This window comes from Ictalurus punctatus, chromosome 5 (genome assembly GCF_001660625.3).
Source record: "Ictalurus punctatus breed USDA103 chromosome 5, Coco_2.0, whole genome shotgun sequence".
NCBI classification, from domain to species: Eukaryota; Metazoa; Chordata; class Actinopteri; order Siluriformes; family Ictaluridae; genus Ictalurus; species Ictalurus punctatus.
In genome coordinates this window covers 32,394,923-32,419,922 of record NC_030420.2, presented here as the reverse complement: position 1 = coordinate 32,419,922, position 25,000 = coordinate 32,394,923, and the positions used below count along the sequence as shown (strand labels likewise).

Below are 25,000 nucleotides of genomic sequence, written 5' to 3'. Positions count from 1 at the left end.
CTGAGATGTTCCGGCCCCGCCCATGCTCGGTTACTGTTGCTATGCAGGACAAGATTTATGCATTATGTTAGCCTGCTGAATTTAATCCGATTCATGTCAGTCTTTTAACACAAATGCACACGAACCCCCCCCCCCCGCCCTCTCTCTCTCTCTCTCTCTCTCTCTCTCTCTCTCTCTCTCTCTCTCTCTCTCTCTCTTTCTGTGTGCTTCTCTCTCTGTCTCTCTCTCTCTCTTTGTCTCTGTCTCTTTCTCCTTTCTCTCTCTCATTCTGTCTGTCTGTCTCTCTCTCTCTCTGTGTGTCTCTCTCTCTCTCTTTTTGTCTCTGTCTCTTTCTCTCTCTCTTTCTGTGTCTCTCTCTCTCTCTCTCTCTCTCCCCGCAGGTCCTCAGCGTAGGTTCAGTAATGAACTCCTGGTCTTGGCTCCTCCTCGTCCCGCTCGGTCCAAACGTTCCTCGTCCAGGCCCAGTGGAAGTGAGCGGGTAAAAACACTCGCGTTACCACTCGCGCGCGCGCGCGCACACACATCCGCACGAAATAAACGCACTCCTTAATCCTCACACACTGCAGGGTTAACATATATTCACTGTTTCATTCATCCGCATGAAAACGCCTCTCTTTAATGTTTCTGTGGTTTACTTTTGTACACACACACACACACACACACACAAATGGGACAAATAAAAAGAAACCTGAAAAGATTTACGATTTTAAAGATCCAAAAAATCTACATCAAATCCTCTGCCTCCGTTCAGCTCCAGTTAGTTCGTAAGGATTTAGAAGCATTTGAAGCCGTCACGATACCAACCATGTCTCCGAACAGGGTACTGCGATCATTTATCCTCACATCGCCCAGCCCTAACGTACACTAAAGCACAGAGCTTAATGTCGCAGTAAGCAGCCGAAACTGTGAACATCCTGTACACACTCCGCGTTTGACTCCTGACCTTTGACCCCCAGTCCAGGTCTCTGTGTTCGTCTCCTCTGCCCGAGCCCAGTCCTCCTCCGACGTCCTCCTCGTCCTCCTCCAGCCCCAGTGATTGGGGGGGTCAGACACGTGCACCCAGCCCTGCACGAGGTGGGAGGACACGCGCGCACACACACACGCGCACACATACAGATTAACACAATATACTTCAATGGTACATTAAAATGTTCCTTATATAGTGTTCTCTCTCTCTGTGTGTGTGTGTGTGTGTGTGTGTGTGTGTGTGTGTGTGTGTGAATGTATAGGTTTGTCCCGAGGGCCGAGTCCCATTTCTCTGAGCACTCAGGAGTCGTGGCCGGTTGCTGCGGCTTTTACAGAATACATCAACGCTTACTTTAAAGGAGGAGAAAACAACCGGTCAGCCTTCCTGTCTGTCTGTCTATCTATATATCTGTCTGTCTGCCTTTCTGTCTGTCTGCCTGCCTTTCTGTCTGTCTGTCTATTTGTCTGTCTGTCTATCTATATATCTGTCTCTGTGTGCCTGTATGTCTGTCTGTCAGCCTGTCTATCTGTCTGTCAGCCTGTCTTATTTGTCTATCCGCCTGCCTGCCTGTCTGCCTGCCTGTCTGCCTGCCTGCCTGTCTGCCTGCCTGCCTGTCTGTCTGTCTGTCTGCCTGCCTGTCTATCTGTCCCTGTCTGCCTGTCTCTATCTGCCTGCCTGTCTATCTGTCTGTCTGCCTGTCTAACTATATTCCTGTCTCTCTGTGCGCGTGTTTCAGGTGTCTGGTAAAGATTACAGGTGACCTCACCATGTCATTCCCAGCCGGAATCACTCGGATATTTGCCTCCAACCCCAGCCCGCCCGTGCTCAGCTTCCGATTGGTCAGCATCGCTCGAGTGGATCGCTTCTTACCCAATCAGAAGCTTCTGTACAGGTCAGCCGATATATAAAGCACCACAGTGTAAAACGTGTAACACGAATGGCGGGGATCATGACGCCCGTCTCGTTTCTGTCCCGGACCCGCAGCGACCCGTCCCAGAACGACCCCGACTCCAAAGATTTCTGGTTTAACATGCAGGCCTTGACCCTTCACCTTCAGAGAGAGGCGGAGCTCAACCCACAAGCCTCGTACTACAACGTGGGGGTGCTGAAGTACCAGGTGAGTCGAAAAGCACAGCGTGTTAAACACTTCAGCGTTTACTCCAGCCCTGTACGGGAGCTCGCGTCTCCGTTTCCTGCCACACACACCTTTAAAACGGGTATGTTAATAGTTTCTAATGTCTTATTGCCATGACGATGACCTCTGCCCCCAGGTGTCGTCTCAGGACCCGGCTCGCGCTCCTCTGCTGCTGTCGGCCGAGTGCCAGCGCAGCGGTACGGTCACCCGCGTCGCCCTTGACTACCACTGTTGCCCAGCAACCGCTCCAGCCACTCAGCTCACGGCTGTGCAGGTGCTGCTACCGCTCGATCCCACAGCCACCGACCTGCAGTGCCAACCACCCGCTACCTGGTGAGAGGGAGGGAGGGAGAGAGAGAGACGAGGAGGGAGGGAGAGACAAGGAGACAGACAGACAGACAGATTGAAAGTCAAAGAGAGAAAGACAGAGTAAGAGAGGGAGAGACATTGAAAGACAGAGGGAGAGAGAGAGGGGAAGAGATGCAGAGAGAGAGAGAGACAGATGGAGGCACAGAGAGAGAGACAGATTGAAAGACAGAGAGACAGAGTAAAAGTAGGAGATGGAGAGAGAAACAGACAGCGACATGGAGACAGATTGAAAGATGCAGAGAGAAAGACAGTAAAAGAGGGAGAGGCAGACTGAAAGATTGAGCGACACAGGCAGAGAGAGAAACGGAGAGAGAGACAGACAGCTTGAAAGATGCCGGGGGGGGGGGGGGTAGTAGAGTAAGAGAGGGAGAGAGAGAATTACTGAATAATTTTCTTTCCATCATTTTCGTAAGACTTGGCATTACTTTCTTTTTCTTCATGCTTTTGCAGGAACACTGAGGAGAAGAGACTGCTGTGGAAGCTGCCCAACCTCTCACCCACCAACCACAGCAAAGGTCACCATCATGACCTCTAACCTCTGTTTCCGTCTCTCCGCTCGTACACTAGCCTAGCAGCGGCGTTACAGCCGCTTTCACGCCTTTTAAAATACGCCACCGTCGTTTACGTTGGTGATCGTTAATCGTCGCAGTTTTAAAATCAGACACCTGAAATATGCAAATGAGCTCTCAGACCAGTTCACCTGGCGTGAAGCAGAAAGTAAGTGAAGGTCAGTCTTTAATCCTGACACGTTACTGGAACATACCGGAAACAACAGGTGAGAAAATCAGATTTCAGACTTTTTTTTTCTTTTTTTTTTTTCCTCTCGGGTCGTCATTCAATAACGCGAGCAGCCATGATCTGTCGGGTTTTGTGGAAAAGATTTTGTGGGATTCGACTAAGCGTTTGGTCAAATCGACGTCTTTTGCTAACGCCTGGCGCCCGCTCGCTTCGTCTTCCTCACACACATCACTCACAAAATAAAATAAATCAGACCGCAAGCGCGTACGGCTTTTCACACCATTCTACTTCATTTAATTAGAGCCTGTGATGTCACTCCACTGACTATATTGAGGAATCACATGACATATGATTCAGTTTCTATGATTCAGTTTATTTAATTCTGTGATTTCATTTATGTGATTTTAATGATTCAGTTTATATGCTCCAGTTTGATTCAGTATGATTCAGCTTGCATGATTCCGTTTATTTGATTCTATAGGATTAAGTTTATATGCTTTAATTTATGATTGATTCATTATGATTCAGTTTATATGATTCAGTTTGTGATTTTAATTTTTATGATTCAAAACGATCCAATTTATATGATTTCATAGGATTAAGTTTATATGATTTAATTTATAGGATTATGATTCATTATGATACAGTTTGTGATTTTAATTTATGATTCAATTTGCACAATTTAGTTTGTCATTTTTAATTTGTATAATTGTTTATATGATTCAGTTTATCTAATTTAATTTGCACGATTCAGTTTGTGATTTCAAATTATTTGATTCAGTATGATTCAGTTTGTGATTTCAATTTACATGATTTAAAATGATTCAATTTATATGATTTCATCGGATTAAGTTTATATGCCTTAATTTGATTATGATTCAGTTTGTGATTTTAATTTATGATTCAATTTGCAGAATTCGGTTTGTAAGTTTTAATTTGTATGATTCAGTTGATATGATTCAGTATGATGAATACAATTAGTTTGCATGATTTAAACGATTCAATACAATTTGATTCATTTGAGTCAATATGATTCGGGTCAAATTGAACCCCTGTTAAAGGAAGAGCCAGGGTTATGTTTGCACTGGAGGTATAATGCTAATGTAGCTAACTAATAAGGGAAGCATTTGGCCAGCAGTTTAGCATGTCGAAATCATCACACACTCAAACGCCATTAAAAATTCTTCGATGTTTGAAAGGTCTTAATGATAAAATATGACCATGATCATAGAGAGTGTGTGTGTGTGTGTGTGTGTGTGTGTGTGTGTGTGTGTGTGTGTGTGTATCTCAGGCTCGGGCACACTGTGTGCCAGCTGGCAGTGCCTGGAGGAGCCCCGTGGTCCTGCCCCGAACTTGGCCGTGCAGTTTGTGGGTACTGGAGCATCTCTGTCAGGACTGGACCTGGAGCTGGTGGGCGGCCGATACCGCATGTCCCTGCTCAAGAAGAGATTCGCCACTGGTGAGTCAGTCTCTCTCTCTCTCTCTCTCACTCACACACTTCACATAGCAGGGGGCATGAACACATTTCACATCGGGTCAGTATATCAAGCGTCACTGCTCAGCTCGATCCTGATTGGTCAGAAGGTGTCGATTAATTTTCCTTTACAGCAGCACAGCCCCAGATCACAGGTTTATATTCACGCGCTCATAACAAAGACAAGTGTAGAATCGTCGATATTCGGAAGTCTTCTCTAAGGACGAAACATGTTTAGTTAACATTTATGGAAGGAGTCTCCAGTGTCGGTGCTTTTTTTTTTTTTTTTTCCCCCCTGTTGTTTTTACCTTCAAAAGCGAGAGAAGAAAAAAGAGACGAGCTGCCGAGGGAACCTGTGTTCACACCTGCAGTAACGCTATAAAGCGAGAACGGGACCGAACTTGTCTTGAGGACGTTCCACAACAGGAAATGTATCTATAAAGGGATAAAAAGTACAGCATGTCATTTCTGACTTAAAATGCTGCGGTATAAGAGGAATAAAACGCTTCAGGGCGTGCGTGGTGTAAGGAAGAGTTACTGTAACGTTCTGTAGAAAACTAAAAAAAAAAAAAAAAATCATGAATAGAGACCATCTAACAGGCAGGGGTGTACAAACTTTTAGCTGGTGATGGCTCTGTAGGCAGTAGAAAGTGCAGCATAGTGTTAATGTATTATGAAGTGATGATGATTGTGTGTGTGTGTGTGTGTGTGTGTGTTTCAGGGAAGTACATGGCCGGCTGTTTGTTGTAGGAGAACCTCATCATCTGTTTTCGTTTCTTCTTCCTGCTGGACATAAAGTTTTGCACTTTTATCACTAAAGTCCACGTCCGAGTGTTTTCTGAGGACCGAACACACACAGTAAGAGACGTGGGACCTGGACATTACCCATGATGCACTGCTGTGAGGAACACACACACACACACACGCACGCACGCACACGGGAGATCCACGAGGATTAGGACTCAGCACTTCAGCACTTCGCTGCTCTCGATGCTTTGACGTGTTCGTTCGTCTGAAGCTTCATCGGACCTGCGATTGGGGTTTTTTGGGCTTTTATTTTTTTCCTCTTTCCATTTCCTGGACGTTATTTTTGAACAAGCCGAGTGAAGATGTGTATAACGTCGACGTGAATGTCAAACGATCTTGTGTGTCTATAATTATAATTATAATAATAATAATAATAATAATAATAATACTGAGAACTTTAATATTCCATCTTTGTAACGACTGAATTGTGTTTGTGTGGTTTATATGTGTAGATAAAAAAAAAAAAAAAAAAAAAAAGACAAGACATGGGATGTGATCGTTAAGCGGTTTACACCAATTTATTACACTTCTTTATTTACTTATTTATTTTTTTTAAACAGTACAAAATACAACCGAAGTAAGATTTTATTACAGACGGCGGTCTGTTCTCAGCCTAGGTAAGAATATTCACGAACGCTGGTTTTGTTTTGTTTTTTTCCTCAAAATATAGTTGTGAGAAGAATCGTATCTACTCCCATAAAAAATAAAAAATAATCCATCTAAAACAGCGATACAAAAAAACAAAAAAAACAAACTATTACCAAGTTACACAAAGTTCCTTAAACGCACTAACAGCCTGAAGTGTTCATAACCGATAAAAAGGCCACGGAGACGACAAATCACATCCCGGGGGAGGGGGAGGGGGAGTAAAAATCACAGCGGGAAATGAATGAATTAATTTATTTTAAAAAGAAAGCACAATTGGTACTGCATCTGTAAACACGGAGAAAGAAAGGAGACGCGAGGGACAAACCTGGGAGATCCATTCCTAAAATCCTAAGATTGTGAACGAAAAACGAACAGATAAAGAGTTTAACAGGAAGAATCCGGCACTGTTCCGTCTGATATAAATAGACACGTTTTCATACGACGAGGACGAGAAGCACGGCGGGAAATCCAGCACCGAGGCGGCGTGCGTGCGTGCGTGCGTGTGCATATTTCAGTTTCGGGGTGAACGAACTCTTGAGAGTTCGTATCGTACAATAAGGTATAATCGTTCCATTTAAAAGTGTAACTCTTTATTTATTTATACTTTTTTTTTTTTTTTTAATTGAATCTATTAAAAACGTTCGTGTTACGCAAAAGGTTTAAAATCCTACGTTTATGTGCGAGAGGCATTGTTCAGAACAAACCAGCGAGCTCAGACTGACGTTCGGTTCCACGCTCGCAGCACGAGAACACTTCTATCCGTCCGTCCGTCCGTCCTTTTACATCCTCCGGGGGAAATGAAAGAGGCTGGAGCGCCTCGACTCGGGTCGTTACTGTGACGAAAGCGTTGACCCGGCGTTCACACCAGCAGGAGACGCGTCGCTCGTTTCCGATGTCGTTTGTTACTCTTGTCGTCGTGTAGAAATACAGCTACCCTGTGGGCGTGGCCTTGTGTCCACGCCCACATCCTTTTTTTCTTCTTCTAGTTCTTATACGAAACACTAGCAGCTTTGTAAAGCTTACTAGTTACACACTAAATAATGGATCAGTGTGCGAATGGGCCGTTCGGTTCGATAAAGATGAAACCTCCGTTGCGCCGGCGCCGTAGGATCGGTCCGAGGAACCGTCCGGGCCGAGCCGATCGTTTGGATAGCTGTGCCTGATTTGAGAAAATGTCGATTGACACGTCGGATGCGAAATCACGGAAACAGTCGAGGTATCGAAGGCTCGTCTCTTTTTCGTCGGGGGGGGGGGGTCGGTCATCGTGGCGCGTTTGTGTTTTTTGCGTGGAACCCGAGCGGTCGCGTCCCTACAACGCTACAGGGGGGTCGAGGGTGCTCGAGAGACGAGCCGGTCGTACCGCGGGACAGGCACAGAGTGTGCTCTGGTGCTTTCTGCTCTCGTCTAAGGCACTGAAAGGACACTATGGCACTAATTAAACACACACACACACACACACACACACACATAGGCACAGAGGAGGAGGAGAAGAAGAAAGGAAAAAAGAAAAGAAAACGAACCTCGAGCACAAACTATAAAAGCCTCTAGACTGTATTAGTTACAAACAAAAAGAATCCAGCCGGTGTTACATCGACTCACACTAGCAGAACGCTGGACTCATATGTTTGCTCATATGTAAACACACACATTCGCTCACACACACACACACACACACACACACACACACTGGACCGACTTCAGATCTCCTGCAGAGTGTGATTAATCTCGATTCTCTCGCTCTTCACGGTGGGCTCACACGTCCCCCGGGACACGTCTGCGTCGCTGCCCAGGTCGCTCATGTCGTCTGAGAATGACGCATCTAACAACAGAGGGGGTGTTAGAGTGTGTGTGTGTGTGTGTGTGTGTGTTGCAGTGTATCATTAATAAATCATGAGCACGTACCTTTCTCCATGAGAGACGGCATCATCAAACTGTGGTCATTGAACTGCAGGTCAAAAACATACACACACACGAGCGTACATCAGCACACACTCCTAAGAGTAAGGACAGAAAGTGAGATAGTGTGTATGCGAGCAGACGGACCTCTCCCATGACGGCGATGGGGGTTTCTCCGGTTGCCAGGGCGACGCGGTGCTCCACCAGGTAGAACATGTACTCGTCGTACAGCAGGCGGATCAGGTGGAAAGAGCCGAAACTCGCCGCGCTGCGCAGAGTCAGGTCTCTGATCACCATGGAGCTGCACACAACACACACACACACACCAGAGTTACACAACAGCAACAAATGTGTAATTGAACTCTCACAGTGTTTCTCGTTTCTCACTCTGGACGCGAGCGGATTTATCAGCGAAAGCGTAATCGTATAACACCATTCGAGTCGCCGCAGCGTTAAACGCGGGATTTGAACCGCTTATTTCATTACCATTTCATTTACTAAACGTGATGAAACGAGTCAGGCTTCATACTAATGACCCGAGAGAACGCGATTCCAAAACACGTCCGTGTCGACCGGGACACCAAAAAGTTAAGGACTAGGTTTTAGCTGCAGTCCGCTGGCGCTCTTTGGAGAGATTCGATTGGCCGCCATGTTGTCATTCTCAGCCCAGGGTATCTGCAGGTATCGGCGCTTCGAATCAAATACTTTTTAATACCGTATTCAAGACATTTCCAAAAGACCCGCACGTCACTTCAATCACGCCACACGATACATCAGCTATAATGGGCTGTGTTCGTGCTTATACATCCACTTCTGGGTTTAAAGAAACTATAGCACGGTAAAGTTCTACAGAGGTAGATCGGAGACCAGAGCAAAAAATTTGTAAAAATCTGCATTACCGTTTACTCAAACAGTGAAAGAGAAAAAAAATCCCGTATTTCCTTCCCATGATTTCCCAAAAGAGACGGACTACGGCGGTCAGAAGAGGAAAAGACGTGGGATGTACCATCGCTCCCTCGCAGCAGGGTTTACTAGTGTTTTTGTTATTTAATTCCAGGGTAATGTAACAAGTAGTGTTATAAATGTTCATACAATTCTGTAAAGAAGAAAATATATATATTAAAAAAACCTTTGCTATTTTATAATATTACTACTGCACTGAACAATAATAATAATAATAATAATAATAATAACAACTAGACCGGTACATTTCCTGAAGAAAATGTGAGTGGTGCTTGCCGTGGCAAAATTCGGATCTGGCGCCAATACTTTCGAGAGTCGGACATGTCGGGCGCGAATACTTTTTAGAGCAAGACAAATAGGTTGCTAGAATGTTTTATCACAAAGCTAGCACGATTTAGCATGTTGGTAGCATGTTTTAGCATGATGCTAGCACGTGTTAGCCGTTATGTGTTAATAATAATAATAATAATAATAATAATAATACATTTTTATTTGGTGAACAAACAGTAATATATTTCTGACTTAATGCTAAATAAGTCCTTATTTTTACACGAAGGAATTGAAGACATTTTAAGGACACCCTGTTTACGTTACTGAAACGTTTGCCTGAGAACGTTCTGTAAAAGCGTTTACAAACAACTTTTAAAAAATTCTAACGTTATTTGTTAGCTAGATTGCTATCGATTAGCCTCGTAACTCCGGTGCGAATCAAATTCCGACAACGAACACGTCCTGGATGATCGGGTTACGAATTCGTCAGTGTGTGTGTGTGTGTGTGTGTGTGTGTGTGTGTGTGTGTACCTGTAGAAGGACCACTTGAGGAGGAACTGGCGTGCGGCGCGGGGGAAGCTGGGACTGCCCTCGTGTGGTTTCAGCACCTGACTCACCACGCTGTCCAGCCACGCGGCCCACTGGTCCAGAGAGCTCTGCTGCTGCAGGGTCATCTTAAAATCCTGCTCCAGACGCTGCACCACGCTCTCGTCACACTGACACACCCATGATGCCTGCTCCTGCACACACACACACACACACACAAAGAAAGATCACTGAGCACTGCGTTAAGGTGTGGAGAGAGACGGGTGAGTGTATCCGCCCGTCTGACCTGCACGTTGGCGAAGTCGACGCGGTTGAGGTCGCTGAGCATCTGGTTGATCTGAGACGTGTTCTGCAGCACAGCCCGAGCCGCCTGCGCCAGGTGGTTCAGAGAGGTGTACCTGCGCAGCGTCTGCGCAAACGCACTCACCACTGCGGCCTAAAAACACACACACACACACACACACTGAGTGTCCGATGTCGATCGCGGGCCAAGCGGATAATAAAGCCTAGATAAACAGAGGCAGTACCTTGGTGCGGACGATCTCCTGGGGGAAGTTACTCATCGCTGAAGTCAACCAGCCCTCCAGGCTCTTAGCAAAGTTTCTAATAGCCTGAGTGAGAGTACCTGTACACACACACACACACACACACACACACACACACACACGCAGGATTAGAAAGTGCATCTTCAATCTAGTCTAAATTATCATTCTTTACCTACTTATTGAGCTTATTTTTGAAATTCGGCACATTTCCTAGGTACAGTACCATAGTAAGGTAGAGGAGGACCTGTAGTAATCAGGAAGATCTCAAAACTTTGATTTATTATTGTCTCAAGATTCTGACTTTTGTCTAAAAATCTTTTAAACAAACAAACAAACAAACAAACAAACAAACAAAAAGACGACCTCAATCTCAAAACGAGAATTTATCATCTCAGCATTCTGACTTATTATCTGTAGATTCATCCTGACACACGATGCCGGTCAAACGTTTGTGGGCGCCCGACTGAAACGTTTCTCACGACGTTAAAAGGCTTTTGACCCGAAGGCGCGTGATCGAACGTGTGAAATCGGTGTCGCGGACACAAAATATAATCGTGCCGACGTCTTCGTTTCTTTCATTAGAAAGCGAACATATTATTTACAAAAAAATCTTCATTTAAACGGACGACTCGGAGGGAAATATTCCTGAAAAGCAGCCGATGAGAGTCCGGCGTCGGTGGGAACTCCTTTAATACTGTTTAAAAACCATCTCGGGGGAAATTCCTCAAGAAATCGCTGGAGAAAACGCCAGGAATACATTTCCGTAAATTCTCGGCGAGAACGGCGTCGACTTTGAAGATGCGAAAATATTAAATTATTTTGATTTATTTTGGATTTTTTATTTTTTTTATCACGACATCATTCCCATAGTTCCATTTGTGTTACTCCGGGGTTTTGATGACGTTATTATTATTCTAAACGGTGGGGAAATAATAAAAATAAAGAATGAGTGTGTGTACATGTTTGACTGGTGGTGTATAATCTCACAGGTCCACAGGATCGATTATTCTATTGTATATTATAAATGGATATCTGTTGTAACAAGTGAAACGGTGGTGGGAATGACAAACGTGCTGAACGTGTGGAGTGCACGGAGACTGTGATGTGTGTGTGTGTGTGTGTGTGATGGTGCAGTACTAACTGGGAACGGGCCGCAGGACATCGGGGATGAGGATCTCCACCAGCGCCTGGTACAGGATGTGATCACAGCTCCTCATCCACTGCTTCACTGGCTCGAACTTACACAGCGCGATCAGCTTCTCCCTCGGGATCACGCCTTCGAGTTCCTCATCACTACACACACACACACACACACACACACACACGCACGCACGCACGTACACACTTCGATTCAGTGGATAAGCTCAACGTTATCTCGAGATTCTCACTTATTATCTCGAGTTCATAACTTATCATCTCGAGATTTTCGCTTCATCTCAAGATTCTCACCAAACTTATTAAAAAAATGTCTGACATTTCCAGAACTCCAGCTGTCTCCGGTTGCAATGGCTACCAAATTATGCGTCCTAAGATCACAGTTATCAACTCGCAACCAAAGAATTCTTTCACGATATGCGATATTTTTTTTGTCTGCGAGCGTCTGCTGAAAAAACAACCACAAATCACTAAACAGACAGCGGGGTCTAAAGGTCAGGTTAAGCCTTCTGGTTAGTTTTGGCACATGTATAGTAATCCTCATTAAAACTGTAAACATAGAGCTGAAATAACGGCGTGCGTGGCGTGGTGTCTGACCTGCTGGGGATGGTGGTGGTGCTGCCGTCACTAGATGGCAGTGCTGAATACCAGAAGGTCTGCCACAGCTTCTCGATGAAGTGAAACTGCAGATTCATCACCACGTCTAGAGTGGCCTGAGCGAGAGAGAGAGAGAGAGCGAGCGAGAGAGAGAGAGAGAGAGAGAGAGAGAGAGAGAGAGAGAGAGAGAGAGAGAGAGAGAGCAGACTAAGTAACTAGAGAAGCCGAGTCAAAATAAATAAATAGTTAAAAGTCGTAAATCCATTACTGCGGTTTTATAACACGGCGTCGTTGAATTCTCAATTCTGATTGGTCAGAAGGTGTTGATTAATTAACAGCAGCTCTGACAGTAGTGCAGCTTCAAATCACAGGTGTATATTACTGCGCGCGTTCTAACGCGTTATCGTTTCTATAGTAACAGCTTGATGCACAGTGGACGCTCCACATAAACTAAAACTATAAACAAAAACAGCACTGTTATGAATACTCATATCGCTGATAAGCTGAAGTTCTCTGTAAGGAGACGTGTATTTAACGTTTATGGAAGGAGTCTCCGGTGTCATTTCTGGACAATCTCCTTGGTAACACGACAAGCGGCGTTTTTTAATCTGATTAACTTTAAGAGAGAGAGAGAGAAAAGAAAGCGCGGTGAGGGAACGTCTGTTTACAGCGGCTCTAACGTGAGCGATACCAGGAACGTTGAATGTAACTATAAACGGATAAAAAGTATGACGTTTAATAAAACATTATTTCAGGGTGAACGTACACGTAAACGTTTCTGACTGCGGTTGCCGCGAAATAAATCATTCTGGGGTTGAGCTGCAGTACGTCCGAGTGCACAACCTTACTTTCTGCCTTTTCCTGTTTCTATTTCTTTATTTAATTTCGAACTAAATTCTACACAATCGCACACCTCACCTGAACAACAACAGACTCTCCAGAAATAATTCTAAAGACGTTACTGCGCACAGAAGGAAGTGGTGAGCCTACAGACAGGAATACAGCTCACCCTTACACACACTAGCATTGTGAAAGTGCAGCAAGTTCGTGTGTGTGTGTGTGTGTGTGTGTGTGTTAGTGTTTGCGTGTTGCACTAAGTTGAGAGATTCTCCTGTGACAGGACACTTGCTCCTGTATCCAGTTGCCTGGCCCTACGCCACGCCCCCCTCCCCCTCCCACCCCCACCCCAACACACACACTCCTCCTTTCCACCAATCACACGGCATGTTTTTGGGTTCTCGGCCAGGTTGTCACGGCAACCTTGTTTACCGTTGCCCCAGCAACAGTTCAAACACTGCGCTCCAAAACCAGAAGAGAAAAAAAAAAAAAAACAAGAGGAAAATTCCCCCTGCCTTGACAAACAATCCCGGCATGGTTGTAAAAAATTACAGTCCAAAAAAGCAGAGTTTGACTCACATGTCTGTACGCGCGCGCGGGTGTGTGTGTGTGTGTGTGTGTGTGTGACGACACAGAAATAAACAAGCTGGATTAGAAACGCCCAAAGACCTGAACTGAGCTGAAAACTTTACGAGTAACAGAGAAGATAAGTCTGTACTCGGCACAGGATCTATAAAAACACACGCAAGATTTTTTTTTACAAACGTTTAAATACATTTATCTGATTGAAAAGAGGAAATCTGGCGAGAGACAAAAAGCAGAGAGGGTCTGAGCATGTGCGTGTGTGTGTGTGGGCATGTTTTTATATCTTATTGAGGACCGAATGTCCCCACAAAGACAGGAATATCTGACAGTTTTGACCTTGTGGCTGGAAAACTACTTTAAAAAAAAAAAAGAAATAAAACACTGAAAGAGCGAAAAGGCTTCTTGGGTGCGCGCGCGTGCGTGCGTGTGTGTATGTATGTGTGTGTGTGTGTGTGCGCGTGTCTCTGCCTGGCTGAAAGGTTAATTGGCATGACTGGAAAGGCGCTGAGTGAGGGATGAAAGGAGCTTGGGAACAAAAGGTGTGAGATGAACAGGGAGAGCAGAGGGGAGGGACTGGAAGAGAAAATTAAACCAGAGTTCTAAGAGTACTGTAATGTAATGCTAACTCTCTCTCTCTCTCTCACACACACACACACACACATCCTGCAGGTAGAGGAGTGACGAACACGTGTGACGGACAGAAGTACCTCACAGTGGTCCCTGTAGATGCTCTGTAGCTTCTTCACGTCGTTCATGGTGATGCGCTCCGGCAGCGGACAGGAGTCCAGTTCGAGAGAGGGGAACGGGGGCAGGGCGTGGGACACGTCTGCAAAACACACACACACACACACACACACACACACACACATTTATATGAGCCCTATAACAATGCTCGAGCCCTACGTAACTACAGCATCGTTCACACTCTCTCCTGCGTATTAAAAACCATTCAGCGTGCTCGATGACATCACAGACTAATTTGCATATTCATCGTTAGCTGTATGACGCTAGTCACTAATGTACGCTAATCGATTCTGTTTCACGTTAACGAGCTCAGGAGTCACGTTTACCCGTTTACATAGAGCGAGAGGGCCGCGTTGTTCGAGCGAGAACACCGAGTCGAGACGAGAGCACCGGTCCAAACGTTACTTACGAGACATGGTGGAGAGTGGGCGGGGCTTCCTAATTTGTCGGTTCGTATCGAGTCCGTAAAATAGTTTCAGATTCGTGCGTCGATTCGTTTTGTACTCTGAATATATTGAAGGTTTACGTGAAGCATACAGGATTACAGTTTGTATACGTGTGACGGTTGCTCGGTGTGATATGACAGTATTATTAGTAGCGGTTACCGATGTACTGTTGGTGGTGTTGGCTCTGAGCGGCCACGCTCTGCTCCGGTGTGCTGCTGGAGTGCTGTGAGCCGAAGGAAATGCAATCGCTCATGCCACCCATCTTCTGCAGCGGCTTAAACCTGAGCACAAGGGGCACACACACACACACGCGCACACACACACACACACACGTCAGCTAGGGCAGTAAGCACATACTAGACAAGCCCTTATCAGGGAACCACCAGATGGGAACGATACAGAGATAAATCTCGTTCGTTACAGAAAAGGATGTGACTCGGGACGTCACCCATGTGACACTTTTACTTTTCTATTGCTTTCTATTAAAGCTTGAGCATCCAACACACATTTACCACTGTCTCACACACACACACACACACACACACACACCTCTGTTTGTGGTGGATGGGCTGCTGTCTCATGGCCATGTACTGAGTGTCGTCCTGCATTTGGTTGAGAGGAGAGTCGGGCTTCACGCGGATGCCGTAGTAGTGGTACTTCGAGTTTCCCCTGAGACACACACACACACACACACACACACACACACACACACACACAGAGAGAGAGAGAATGTTACACAACATAAAGAACAAAAACCTGCGTTGTTAGCCATTAAGACACGTCTGGTTTGTGGCTCCTCGACATCATCATCATCATCATCATCATCAAGTACAATCCTATTACAAACTTGAGGAAATTTTAAAAGATAAAATTTTATATACACTGCATTTCCTCAAGCTTCCGAAGCTTGAACCTTGGCATCTACACACAGATGAAGGACATTTGCCCAAACTGTCCTGTACAAAAACTCTGTACCTTACACCCTCCAAAATGAGAAAGCATTTATTTATATCCATTTCATCGGTCTAGAATTAATCAGAAAAGACCGATTAGAGCGCATGTGTCCAAGCTTCATCCATCCAACCATTCATCCATCCATCCATCCATCCATTCATCCGTCCATCCAACCATCCATCCATCCATTCATCCATTCATCCAACCATTCATCCGTGCATCCAACCATCCAACCATTCATCCGTCCATCCAACCATCCAACCATTCATCCATCCAACCGTTCATCCATCCATCCATCCATCCATTCATCCGTCCATCCAACCATCCAACCATTCATCCATCCATCCATCCATCCATTCATCCGTCCATCCAACCATCCAACCATTCATCCATCCAACCATTCATCCGTCCATCCAACCATTCATCCATCCATCCATCCATTCATCCAACCATTCATCCGTCCATCCAACCATCCATTCATCCATCCATCCAACCATTCATCCATCCATTCATCCAACCATTCATCCGTCCATCCAACCATTCATCCATCCAACCATTCATCCATCCATTCATCCATCCAACCATTCATCCATCCATTCATCCATCCATCCATCCAGCCATCCAACCATTCATTCATCCATCCATCCATTCATCCATCCATTCATCCAGCCATCCATCCATCCAACCATTCATCCATCCATCCAACCATTCATCCATCCATCCAACCATTCATCCATCCATCCAACCATTCATCCATCCATCCAACCATTCATCCAACCATTCATCCATCCATCCAACCATTCATCCATCCATCCATCCAACCATTCATCCATCCATCCAGCCATTCATCCATCCATCCAACCATTCATCCATCCATCCATCCAACCATTCATCCATCCATTCATTCATCCATCCAACCATTCATCCATCCATCCATCCAACCATTCATCCATCCATTCATCCATCCATTCATCCATCCATCCAACCATTCATCCATCCAACCATTCATTCATCCATCCATCCAACCATTCATCCATCCATCCAACCATTCATCCATCCATCCATCCATCCAACCATTCATCCATCAATTCAACTATCCATCCATCCAACCATTCATTCATCATCCATCTATCCATTCATTCACCCATCTATCCATTCATCCATCCATCCATCTATTCATCCATCTATCCACTCATCCATTCATCCATCCATCCATTCATTCATCTATCCATCCATCTATCCATTCATCCATTCATTTATCCATCCATTCATTCATCCATCCATTCATTCATCTATCCATCCATCCATCTATTCATCCATCTATCCAGCCATCCATCCATTCATTCATCCATCCTTTATTAAGTGAGGAACAAAACACTTTCTGTTACAGGAAAATCATGTTTTATTCCTCTTATACCACAGCGATCTTTTATTATTTAAATAACGCGCCATACATTTGATAGTTTATTCAGTTTATAGTCATGTTTAATGTTGTAAAACACGTTCGCTCCTGTTATCGCTTGCATTACGGCAGCTGTAAACAGTTGTTCTTTCGCCAGACGGTCTTTTTGCTTAAGATTTTGAAGTTAAGCAAAAGTTTTTGAAAAAAAAAAAAAAAAAAAGCGCAGCTGGTCATGTGACTGAGAAATCGTTAAAAGTCCTCTGTCCTGAAGATGTCGGAAAACTTCACAGCTTTACCTCCAACAACATACCAACATATCAACGATTACGATTGTATAGAGATGTGTGTGTGTGTGTGTGTGTGGACAGACCTGGTGCCGAGACGACGTGTCCGTAGCCCCATGAACACCGAGCGGATGAGTTTGCCGAAGGAGGCGGCGTTGACCGGGTCCAGCTTCTGCTCGTGGCAGTGACGCAGGTAGTGGTTATAGAGGGAGCAGCGTGCCAGACTCACTCCTTCCGCCGTCTCGTAGTTATCCAAAAGCCACTGCAGCTGCACGCAAACACACACAAACACACGTCAGATATGACAGATTCGTTACTATTTCACACTGAATCTGAAAGCATATAAGAAATTCAACAAAAAAAAAAAAGGCATCAATAACTATGAGAGATCAAACGTGTTTGAACGAGTTTTACGTTTAAGATTTGATGGCGTTTGAACGGTCTCTTTAATAAAGACTGCGATGGCAGAGCCGTATCGATGAGCGCGGGCATCGAAGACGAGTTCGGAAGCAAAGTTTAACCGGGTAAGCGGGTCAGTTGTCAGTTGACTGCCAGGTTCAAGCCTGCCTTCTGGATGGAGATATAGAGCTGCGTTTGCCGGGCCTAGGCCTGTACCCCTTGCAGAGCCCTCAGCGTAACGTCTTCTGAGATAACGAATCAAACTCTTTATGAGCTGAGATTATAAAACTAAAAGCCAGTGGAGGGTTTTAATAAAGCTGAACTTCGTCGAAAGTGCAGAACGGATTATGATTATGTGCAACAGTCAGGTTAGAATTCAGTGGGATTTACAGCCGCTTACAGCTTCTTTAGCTAAACCACTTACATGTGCGGAGTCGTTCATAACAGAAAGGCAGCAAATTAGCATAATAGAGTAAGCTAAAATACATAATTAGTTAACGTTCCGCAGGTAGTACCAGCTGGTTCGTTTTTTTAAAGGTTTTTTCCCCCAGTATATTAGTATTAGAATAGAATTAGAATAGAATTAGTATCGTTAAGCATTTTCATTGGTTTCCTGAATCTCCGATTTTATTGGCTGCCTGAACCGATGAGAGCGCACCCCGAAGTTTTCCGGTCGTGATCATCTTGACGACCGACGAGCTTGAGATCGAGCTGGAACACTAACTTCGAACGAGACCACAATACTTACAGTTAGCGTTACGATGTTATTGCGTCTTAAACTGAGCGCCATTCGTGTTCATTATGCAAATTCGGGTCGTGCAATTGGTTGGTCTGGTTTGCATATCCGTCACGGGTGCGATGCAGTGCGACCATCTGTATCTGTAAATGTTCCCAGCTCCAAATCTCTGCATCGGTGCCTGTAGTCGGATTTAAACCTGTAGTAGGCGTGGCCAACAATTTTGCAAAATGTGACAGGAACGGTGTGCGAAGTCTGGCTCGGACAGTTCCTCGACCTCAGCAGCATCGCTCTAGTTCATAATTCGTCTCCATGAGTATTAGATTGTACAGAATGGTAATATCATGCAGACACGTCAGAGACGATTTAGAAGGAGCTAAGCAGTCATTAGCTCCCCCCCCCGCCCCCGTCATTCCACCAGCAGTGAAAAGTAAAACCCAAACAGTAAAGAGGTAATTGGCAAAGCAGAGGGGTAGCAGGAAGGTGTGAAGTGTAGACAGTAGCAGTGGGCCTCCTTTTATTCTCTGGTCTTTCTCCAAATAAAGTTTTCTTAGATGACATGACTTACATGGCTGTTGAGCAGGATGCTCTTGTGAGAAGCAATCCCTTCAGACTTTTGGAGGTTTTCAATCGCCATTTCAAGCTACAGAGAGAGAAGGGAGGAGCATGCAGAACCAGGAAACCAGGTAGGAAGGTAAGGGAAGGGGGGAGTGAGAACAGGTGACAGGCAGAGGAAGGTAAGACAAAGAGGGAAGGGAAAAGAAATGCAAAAACAGAACAGAAAAAAAGGGAATCATACTGTTAGCTGTAGCAAGATCAGGGCAATTCCATTACAGTCAGTCAGTGTGTGCAGACCAACACACGGAAAAATATCTAAATATAAATTTAAAAAAAAAATTTTTTTAAATGTTAAAAAAAAGGTGAACATGGAGACGTGGGTTAAGCAGCAGGCCGAGATTCTCTTACTGAGTCACGCATGCAAATGAGAATGCAAATGCCTCGGTGTAATTCATGCTAATAATAAAGCTAATGCAAATGAGCTGCAGAGCGCTGCTATGCTTCGGAACTTTCCGTGTCACTTGTGACGCTGCAGATCGGAACGGCGAACAGCCTGAACAGGCTAAAACAGGATAAAAGATGGAGCGTGCAGGAAGGAAGGAGGAAGCAGGCATCCTTTTCAGGTCTTTTAAAGGCTCCCGAGGGCCAAACATTAAGGAGGCGAGGGGTTGGTTTGTGCCGCAGGGCGCTCGAGTGCTTGTGAGATGCGCTGATGGATTACTGAGAGGCAGAAGTGACGACAGGGACAGCAGCTGCCTCGACTCTCTCTCTTTCTCTCTCTCTAATACCTCTCCTTATCCAAATCTCTTTTTCTCTTCATCCCTGTTGGTTGCAGCGTCTCTCTCTCTACATCACTGCCTCTCCCTTCCAGTCTCACTGTGAGAGTCGTTTTCTCTCAGACTCTCACAGTCCCACTTTCCCGGTCTCTCCCTCTCTTCCAGTCTTTTTATCTTAGTCTCTTGCTCAGTCTCTCCCTCCCATCCAGTCTTTATCTATCTTTTTCTAGTCTCTCGCTGTCTCTTCCAGTTTCTTTCTTCAAGCCTCTCTCTCAGTCTCTCTTTCCTCTAGTCTCTTCCCGTTTCTTACTTTTAGTCTCTTTTTTCTGGTCTCTCTCTCTCTGTACCTCCCAGCCACTTTTTTCTCTAGTATCTCAGTCTCTCCCAGCCTCTCCCTCCGTTCCATTTTCTCTCTCTTTATCTCTTGCGCAGTCTCTCCCAGAATCTCACTCTCACTGTGTCTCTCTCCCCCCATGTTTTTTTTCCTTCCAGGCCTCTTTCTCACATTCCCCCACTCTTTGTCAAAATTTTCTCTATCTGTCCTGTTGTCGTTCTGTACCCGGTGTCTCTCTCTTCCCGTCTCTCATTCTCGCTCCCAGTCTCCCTCACAATTACTCTTTCTCTGTCTCTCGTTATACCTCCATCTTTCCCTCCTAAGCTTTCACTCATGGTCTTGCTATGTACAAGTCTCATTCTGTATGTTTCTCTGTGACTCTTCTGGCAATTTCTTCTTCTAGTCTTTCGCTTCCGCTGCCTTTTGCTTGTCCACCTTTCTGTCCCTTTCACTCCACAGGCCAGCTCCAAGACACACACTCTCAACCCGAGACAAAGTAATACCGGTGCATGCTGGGACCTCAGCCACTGCTGAACGGCAGCGACTGAACATCTGAATTATTTCATTAATCAGCACCTCGCAGGAAGAGAAAGCCACTGCTTTCAAGCTAGCGTGTGTGAAAAGAAAATATAACATCTGGTGTCCTGAGAGGCCTCGTTTACATCATCATACAACCATCATGAACTAGTTCAAACTCTTTACAGATTAATTGTTGCCAGCCTTGAGAACGGTGGAGCGTACCATTGCAGAGGAAGAGCGGGAGGACGGAGTGGCGTGGTGGCGGCCGTCCATGCCCCCGTGGATAAGATAAGCGCCGCTGCTGGAGATCACATGGCTGCCGCCCACGTCCATGGCGATGCCCACCATGCTGTGGGAGGGCACGCTGCTGGCCGAGGAGACCACCGTGGTGACCTGCGTCGCCCCTGCCTGAGTGTCAAAGTAGGAGTTACCGCTGGCCTGACCGTACAGCTGGGCATCATGGTTATAGGTGTACGCCGTGCGGCTGAGAAGACAGAGAATCATGAGTTAAGCGAGTTCATTGACGGAAAGCGATGCTCAGACGAATTAAAACCTGATACATTACTGCAACATTAAATGAATCGTAGATAAATCATTAAATGAAATCATAATGTCACCACCGCTGGCAGTTTGTGAACAAACTTTTATACCATGATACGTATCGTGTTTCGTAGAAATGCCTTCAAAAATCGAGATCATTTTGGCATTTTGTTTCTTGCTTCTAGGCTGTCGCTAAGTCTCCCTTTCTTCTATTCTCTCTCCGAGTCTCTCTTTCTTCTTGTCTCTGTCATAGTCTTCTCTCTCTTTCTTCTGGTCTCTCTCAGAGTCTCTCCCTCGTCTACAGTTTCTCTCTCTTAGTCTCTCTTTCTTCTGGTCTCTCTCTCTCTCTCTCTCTCTCTGAGTCTCTCCCTCCCTTCCATGTTCTCTCTCATAGTCTCTCTTTTTTCTGGTCTCTCTCTCTCTGAGTCTCTACCTCCCTTCCACGTTCTCTCTCCCTTAGTCTCTTTCTTCGAGTCTCTCACAGTCTCTTGCTCAGTCTCTCCCTCCCCTCCTGTTTCTCCCTCTTTCTTCTGGTCTCTCTCGGGGTCTCTCCCTCGTCTACAGTTTCTCTCTCTTAGTCTTTCTTTCTTCTGGCCTCTCTCTCTCTCTCTCTCTCTGAGTCTCTCCCTCCCTTCCATGTTTGCTCTATCTTAGTCTCTCTCACTTCTAGTCTCTCCCTCTGAGTCTCTCCATCCCTTCCCTGTTCGCTCTCTTAGCCTTTCTTTCTTCTAGTCTCTCTGATACTCCCTCTCCCTCCCCTCCAGTTTCTCCCTCTTTCTTCTGGTCTCTCTCTGATTCTCTCCCTCCCTTCCATGTTCTCTCTCTCTTAGTCTCTCTTTCTTCGAGTCTCCCCCAGTTTCATTCCCAGTCTCCCCCTCCCTTCCAGTGTCTCCCAGTCTCTTTTTTCTAGTCTCTCTCAGTCTCTCTTTCTTCTCGCTCTCTTACTCTCCCACCTGCCTTCTAGTTTCTCTCTCTGTCTCTTCCAGTCTCTTTCTCAGTCTCTCCCGACCTATTTATTCACCCAACCCTATACTAATTATTCTCACACACACACAGAAAAAAAAAAAATAATAAAAACACCTACTGGATACTAGCCGGTTAAATGAAATTACTAGCATTAGCGAGATGAAAACATAGCTAGCATTACATAGCTGGCTAACACACACTCGTGTACCTGAACAGAAGATGAGAGCTAAATACTTATTTAAGACACTAAAATAATAAGAAATCGTTAATGTCTTTTTTTATTTAATTTAATTTATTTATGTACAAACGTCCGTTATAAGAAGTGAACAAGATACTATTTGTTTTCTGAATCTCACTTTCACCAGTGTGAAGGACGTCCAGCCTACACCGTGTCGGTCGGTCAGACGTGGACGGACTAGCTCTCGGTTCGCTTGACGGTCCGGCAAAAACAAATCGGTCTAGTTTTAGATAAACATGTTTAATTAACGTGGTCTAATTAGTCACACATTACAGAAGGAAGCTGAAAATCCTTTGGGGTTCATAACAATGTTTTGAGGTTTGCACCGCATGAAGAGCGACACATGCTTGGCTTATGAAGGGTGTCGCATGCGGCATGAAAAAAACAAACAACCAAAAAAAAAAAGGTTACCTTCTACTGACAAGCTGTGATGAAGAAAAAAAACTTAAAAAAAAAAAAGAAGGAAAAAAAAAAAGAACGTAAGCACTTAAAAAAAGTCATACACTGATCGTATACGCAGATATGAACAGATATACGTAGATAAACAGAAGACCGCCTGAGCTAGATTTGTGTTTGAACTAGCGACACGGTTGTCATCAGAGGATGTTGAATGTACTTCAGACTGCGTGGAGGCATCAGCTGCTACATGCTAGACTGATAGGAAAAATAAGGGCTGATGAAAAATTGTTCAACATAACGGATTTGTCTCTCCAACTGTCTATCAAGTTTGGTTCCTGGAGTTTGTCCCGCCTCTAGGTTGTTCATTTAAAACATTCTCTACATTTACAAACAAAACGTTGAAACGTTTTTTTTTTTTGGAAACCCCACAGAACGCAGCTAATCGTCAAAATGTTAGCCGTTAGAGATTCGCGGTCGTCATGGATACTTCGCTGATAATTCACTTTATCTGGTGTAAGACTACAGCATGTCTGGTGGGTGTCTGAAAGTACCGCGTCCAATCGCCATCATTTAAAGAGATGTCAACGGACAATGAGATTAATATCGAGCAATATTATTGGCCAACTGATAAAGAACAAAGCTTTAACTCCAAAAATAACAGGCTTTTTTTTTTTTTAAGAGAGTGGGTGTGGCTTACATGGTGCCGTTGGGGTAGATGGTCTCTCCGCCTTCGACATACTGCACCTGGGTGGGGTATACGTGCTGTACGTGCTGCACCTGGCCCCCACACACACACGCACACGCACACGCACACACACACACACGCACGCACGCACACAGAGAAAAACAAAAAGAGTTTTAGCAAAAATCAACGCTGTTTCAAAGATTAGTTGCAGTTAAAGATATGAAAGGAGCACGTCTGAAGCTGGGATGAGACGGTGAGCGTGTGATCTCGACTTTAACGCTAACGACCAAAAAAGGCCTGTTGAGCAGCCAAAGCAGAGCTCGTTATCCAAGTCATCGCGGCGGTCTCTGAAAAACGGAAGCAGAATTATTCACGTCGGCGTTTCACACACCCGTCACTGGTTCGGGAGATAAAGCGAGTCAGAGAGAGAGAGAGAGAGAGAGAGAGATAAGAAGTGCCAGGTGTGTAAGAGATTACAGTGTCTGTCCTGGGAGACTATGTGCGTGTGTGTGTGTGTGTGTGTGTGTGTATACCTGCTGAGGAACCTGTTGCACTCTAGACAGCTGCTGGACCTGTGGCTTTGGGGACGAGCCTGTGGCCTGGACTAACACTCGCTGCAGGACCGTGAACAAACACACACACACACACACACACACACACACACAAAATCAAATAAATAATCAGTGTCTCTTATCATTAGATAAAATGGCTGCCGAGCCTGAGTGACTTCCTGACGAGTAACTTTAATAAAATCACAAGGACGAGGTGCCGATTATATCACCATGACAACTTATCTATATATATATATATATATATATAAAGCGAATAGACTACTGCTGAAAAATTAGCAAAGTGCTAACTGCAACAAAATAAAAAATTGAAAAATAAATAACTATACTGTTCATGCTACAAACCTTGTACGTGCGATCTAGGGTCTGGGGGCATGTCACTGCGTCACCATGACAACATTTATATCTAACGTGTAATTGCTGTCTACGAAGGTTTTTTTTTTTTTAAGTGCTGTTGAATCCTCCACTCAACTCTGACTGGACGCGTCGATTGTTTTCCAGTGACAGCAGCTCGGACAGTAGCGAGGGCTACGACTCACACGACAGCACTATAGTAACGCGCATGTTCTGATTCGCTACAGTTTCTATAGGAACAACTCACTCACGGGAACTAAACACGTTATTTAACAACGAAGAAGATTTACAGATATTATTGATATTGTGTAAGGAGTTGGGTTTGGTTTTTTTTTTAGATTTATGTAAGGAGTCTCCAGTGTCAGAGCTTTCTATGTGTTCCAGCACAACATAGAGGACTTCACATTGCATATTCCAGTTGCTCTGGCTCTTCTGAACACGACTTCTGAGCTCACTGCTGGTTTTTACTCAAACCCGTAATGCTGAAAAAACCTTCCATCTACATGATCTACAGCATTCCTTCTCTCTCTCTCTCTCTCTCTCTCGCTCGACGTCCCAGTGTTGC

At 45.0% G+C, this 25,000-nt stretch overlaps 2 protein-coding genes across 10 annotated transcripts in view; one reads left to right on the top strand and one right to left on the bottom strand.

Annotated features, from left to right (window-relative positions):
• Nucleotides 1-5,911, top strand: part of fcho1 (FCH and mu domain containing endocytic adaptor 1) — a 47,586-nt gene extending 41,675 nt beyond the window's left edge. For all 6 annotated transcript variants that reach the window (XM_053680460.1, XM_017467034.3, XM_053680459.1 and 3 more), the window contains 9 exons: nucleotides 381-478; nucleotides 957-1,074; nucleotides 1,230-1,341; nucleotides 1,704-1,859; nucleotides 1,952-2,084; nucleotides 2,239-2,435; nucleotides 2,922-2,986; nucleotides 4,501-4,668; nucleotides 5,405-5,911. In XM_053680460.1, the coding sequence (XP_053536435.1) occupies nucleotides 381-478; nucleotides 957-1,074; nucleotides 1,230-1,341; nucleotides 1,704-1,859; nucleotides 1,952-2,084; nucleotides 2,239-2,435; nucleotides 2,922-2,986; nucleotides 4,501-4,668; nucleotides 5,405-5,433 (1,076 nt within the window). In that variant the 3' untranslated portion in view covers nucleotides 5,434-5,911. The remainder of the gene's footprint in view (nucleotides 1-380; nucleotides 479-956; nucleotides 1,075-1,229; nucleotides 1,342-1,703; nucleotides 1,860-1,951; nucleotides 2,085-2,238; nucleotides 2,436-2,921; nucleotides 2,987-4,500; nucleotides 4,669-5,404) is intronic.
• A 70-nt stretch (nucleotides 5,912-5,981) lies between these two features.
• rfx2 (regulatory factor X, 2 (influences HLA class II expression)) overlaps nucleotides 5,982-25,000 on the bottom strand; it is a 44,159-nt gene continuing 25,140 nt past the window's right edge. For 3 of the 4 annotated variants that reach the window (XM_017467038.3, XM_017467036.3, XM_047155737.2), the window contains 16 exons: nucleotides 24,046-24,126; nucleotides 23,525-23,604; nucleotides 20,907-21,168; nucleotides 19,066-19,140; nucleotides 17,449-17,630; nucleotides 15,272-15,391; nucleotides 14,882-15,003; nucleotides 14,240-14,358; nucleotides 12,111-12,226; nucleotides 11,500-11,651; nucleotides 10,341-10,438; nucleotides 10,100-10,249; nucleotides 9,799-10,007; nucleotides 8,182-8,335; nucleotides 8,041-8,083; nucleotides 5,982-7,957 (listed from right to left, as the gene is read on the bottom strand). In XM_017467038.3, the coding sequence (XP_017322527.1) occupies nucleotides 7,836-7,957; nucleotides 8,041-8,083; nucleotides 8,182-8,335; nucleotides 9,799-10,007; nucleotides 10,100-10,249; nucleotides 10,341-10,438; nucleotides 11,500-11,651; nucleotides 12,111-12,226; nucleotides 14,240-14,358; nucleotides 14,882-15,003; nucleotides 15,272-15,391; nucleotides 17,449-17,630; nucleotides 19,066-19,140; nucleotides 20,907-21,168; nucleotides 23,525-23,604; nucleotides 24,046-24,126 (2,085 nt within the window). In that variant the 3' untranslated portion in view covers nucleotides 5,982-7,835. The remainder of the gene's footprint in view (nucleotides 7,958-8,040; nucleotides 8,084-8,181; nucleotides 8,336-9,798; nucleotides 10,008-10,099; nucleotides 10,250-10,340; nucleotides 10,439-11,499; nucleotides 11,652-12,110; nucleotides 12,227-14,239; nucleotides 14,359-14,881; nucleotides 15,004-15,271; nucleotides 15,392-17,448; nucleotides 17,631-19,065; nucleotides 19,141-20,906; nucleotides 21,169-23,524; nucleotides 23,605-24,045; nucleotides 24,127-25,000) is intronic. The other variant, XM_017467037.3, reaches the window with a different exon arrangement.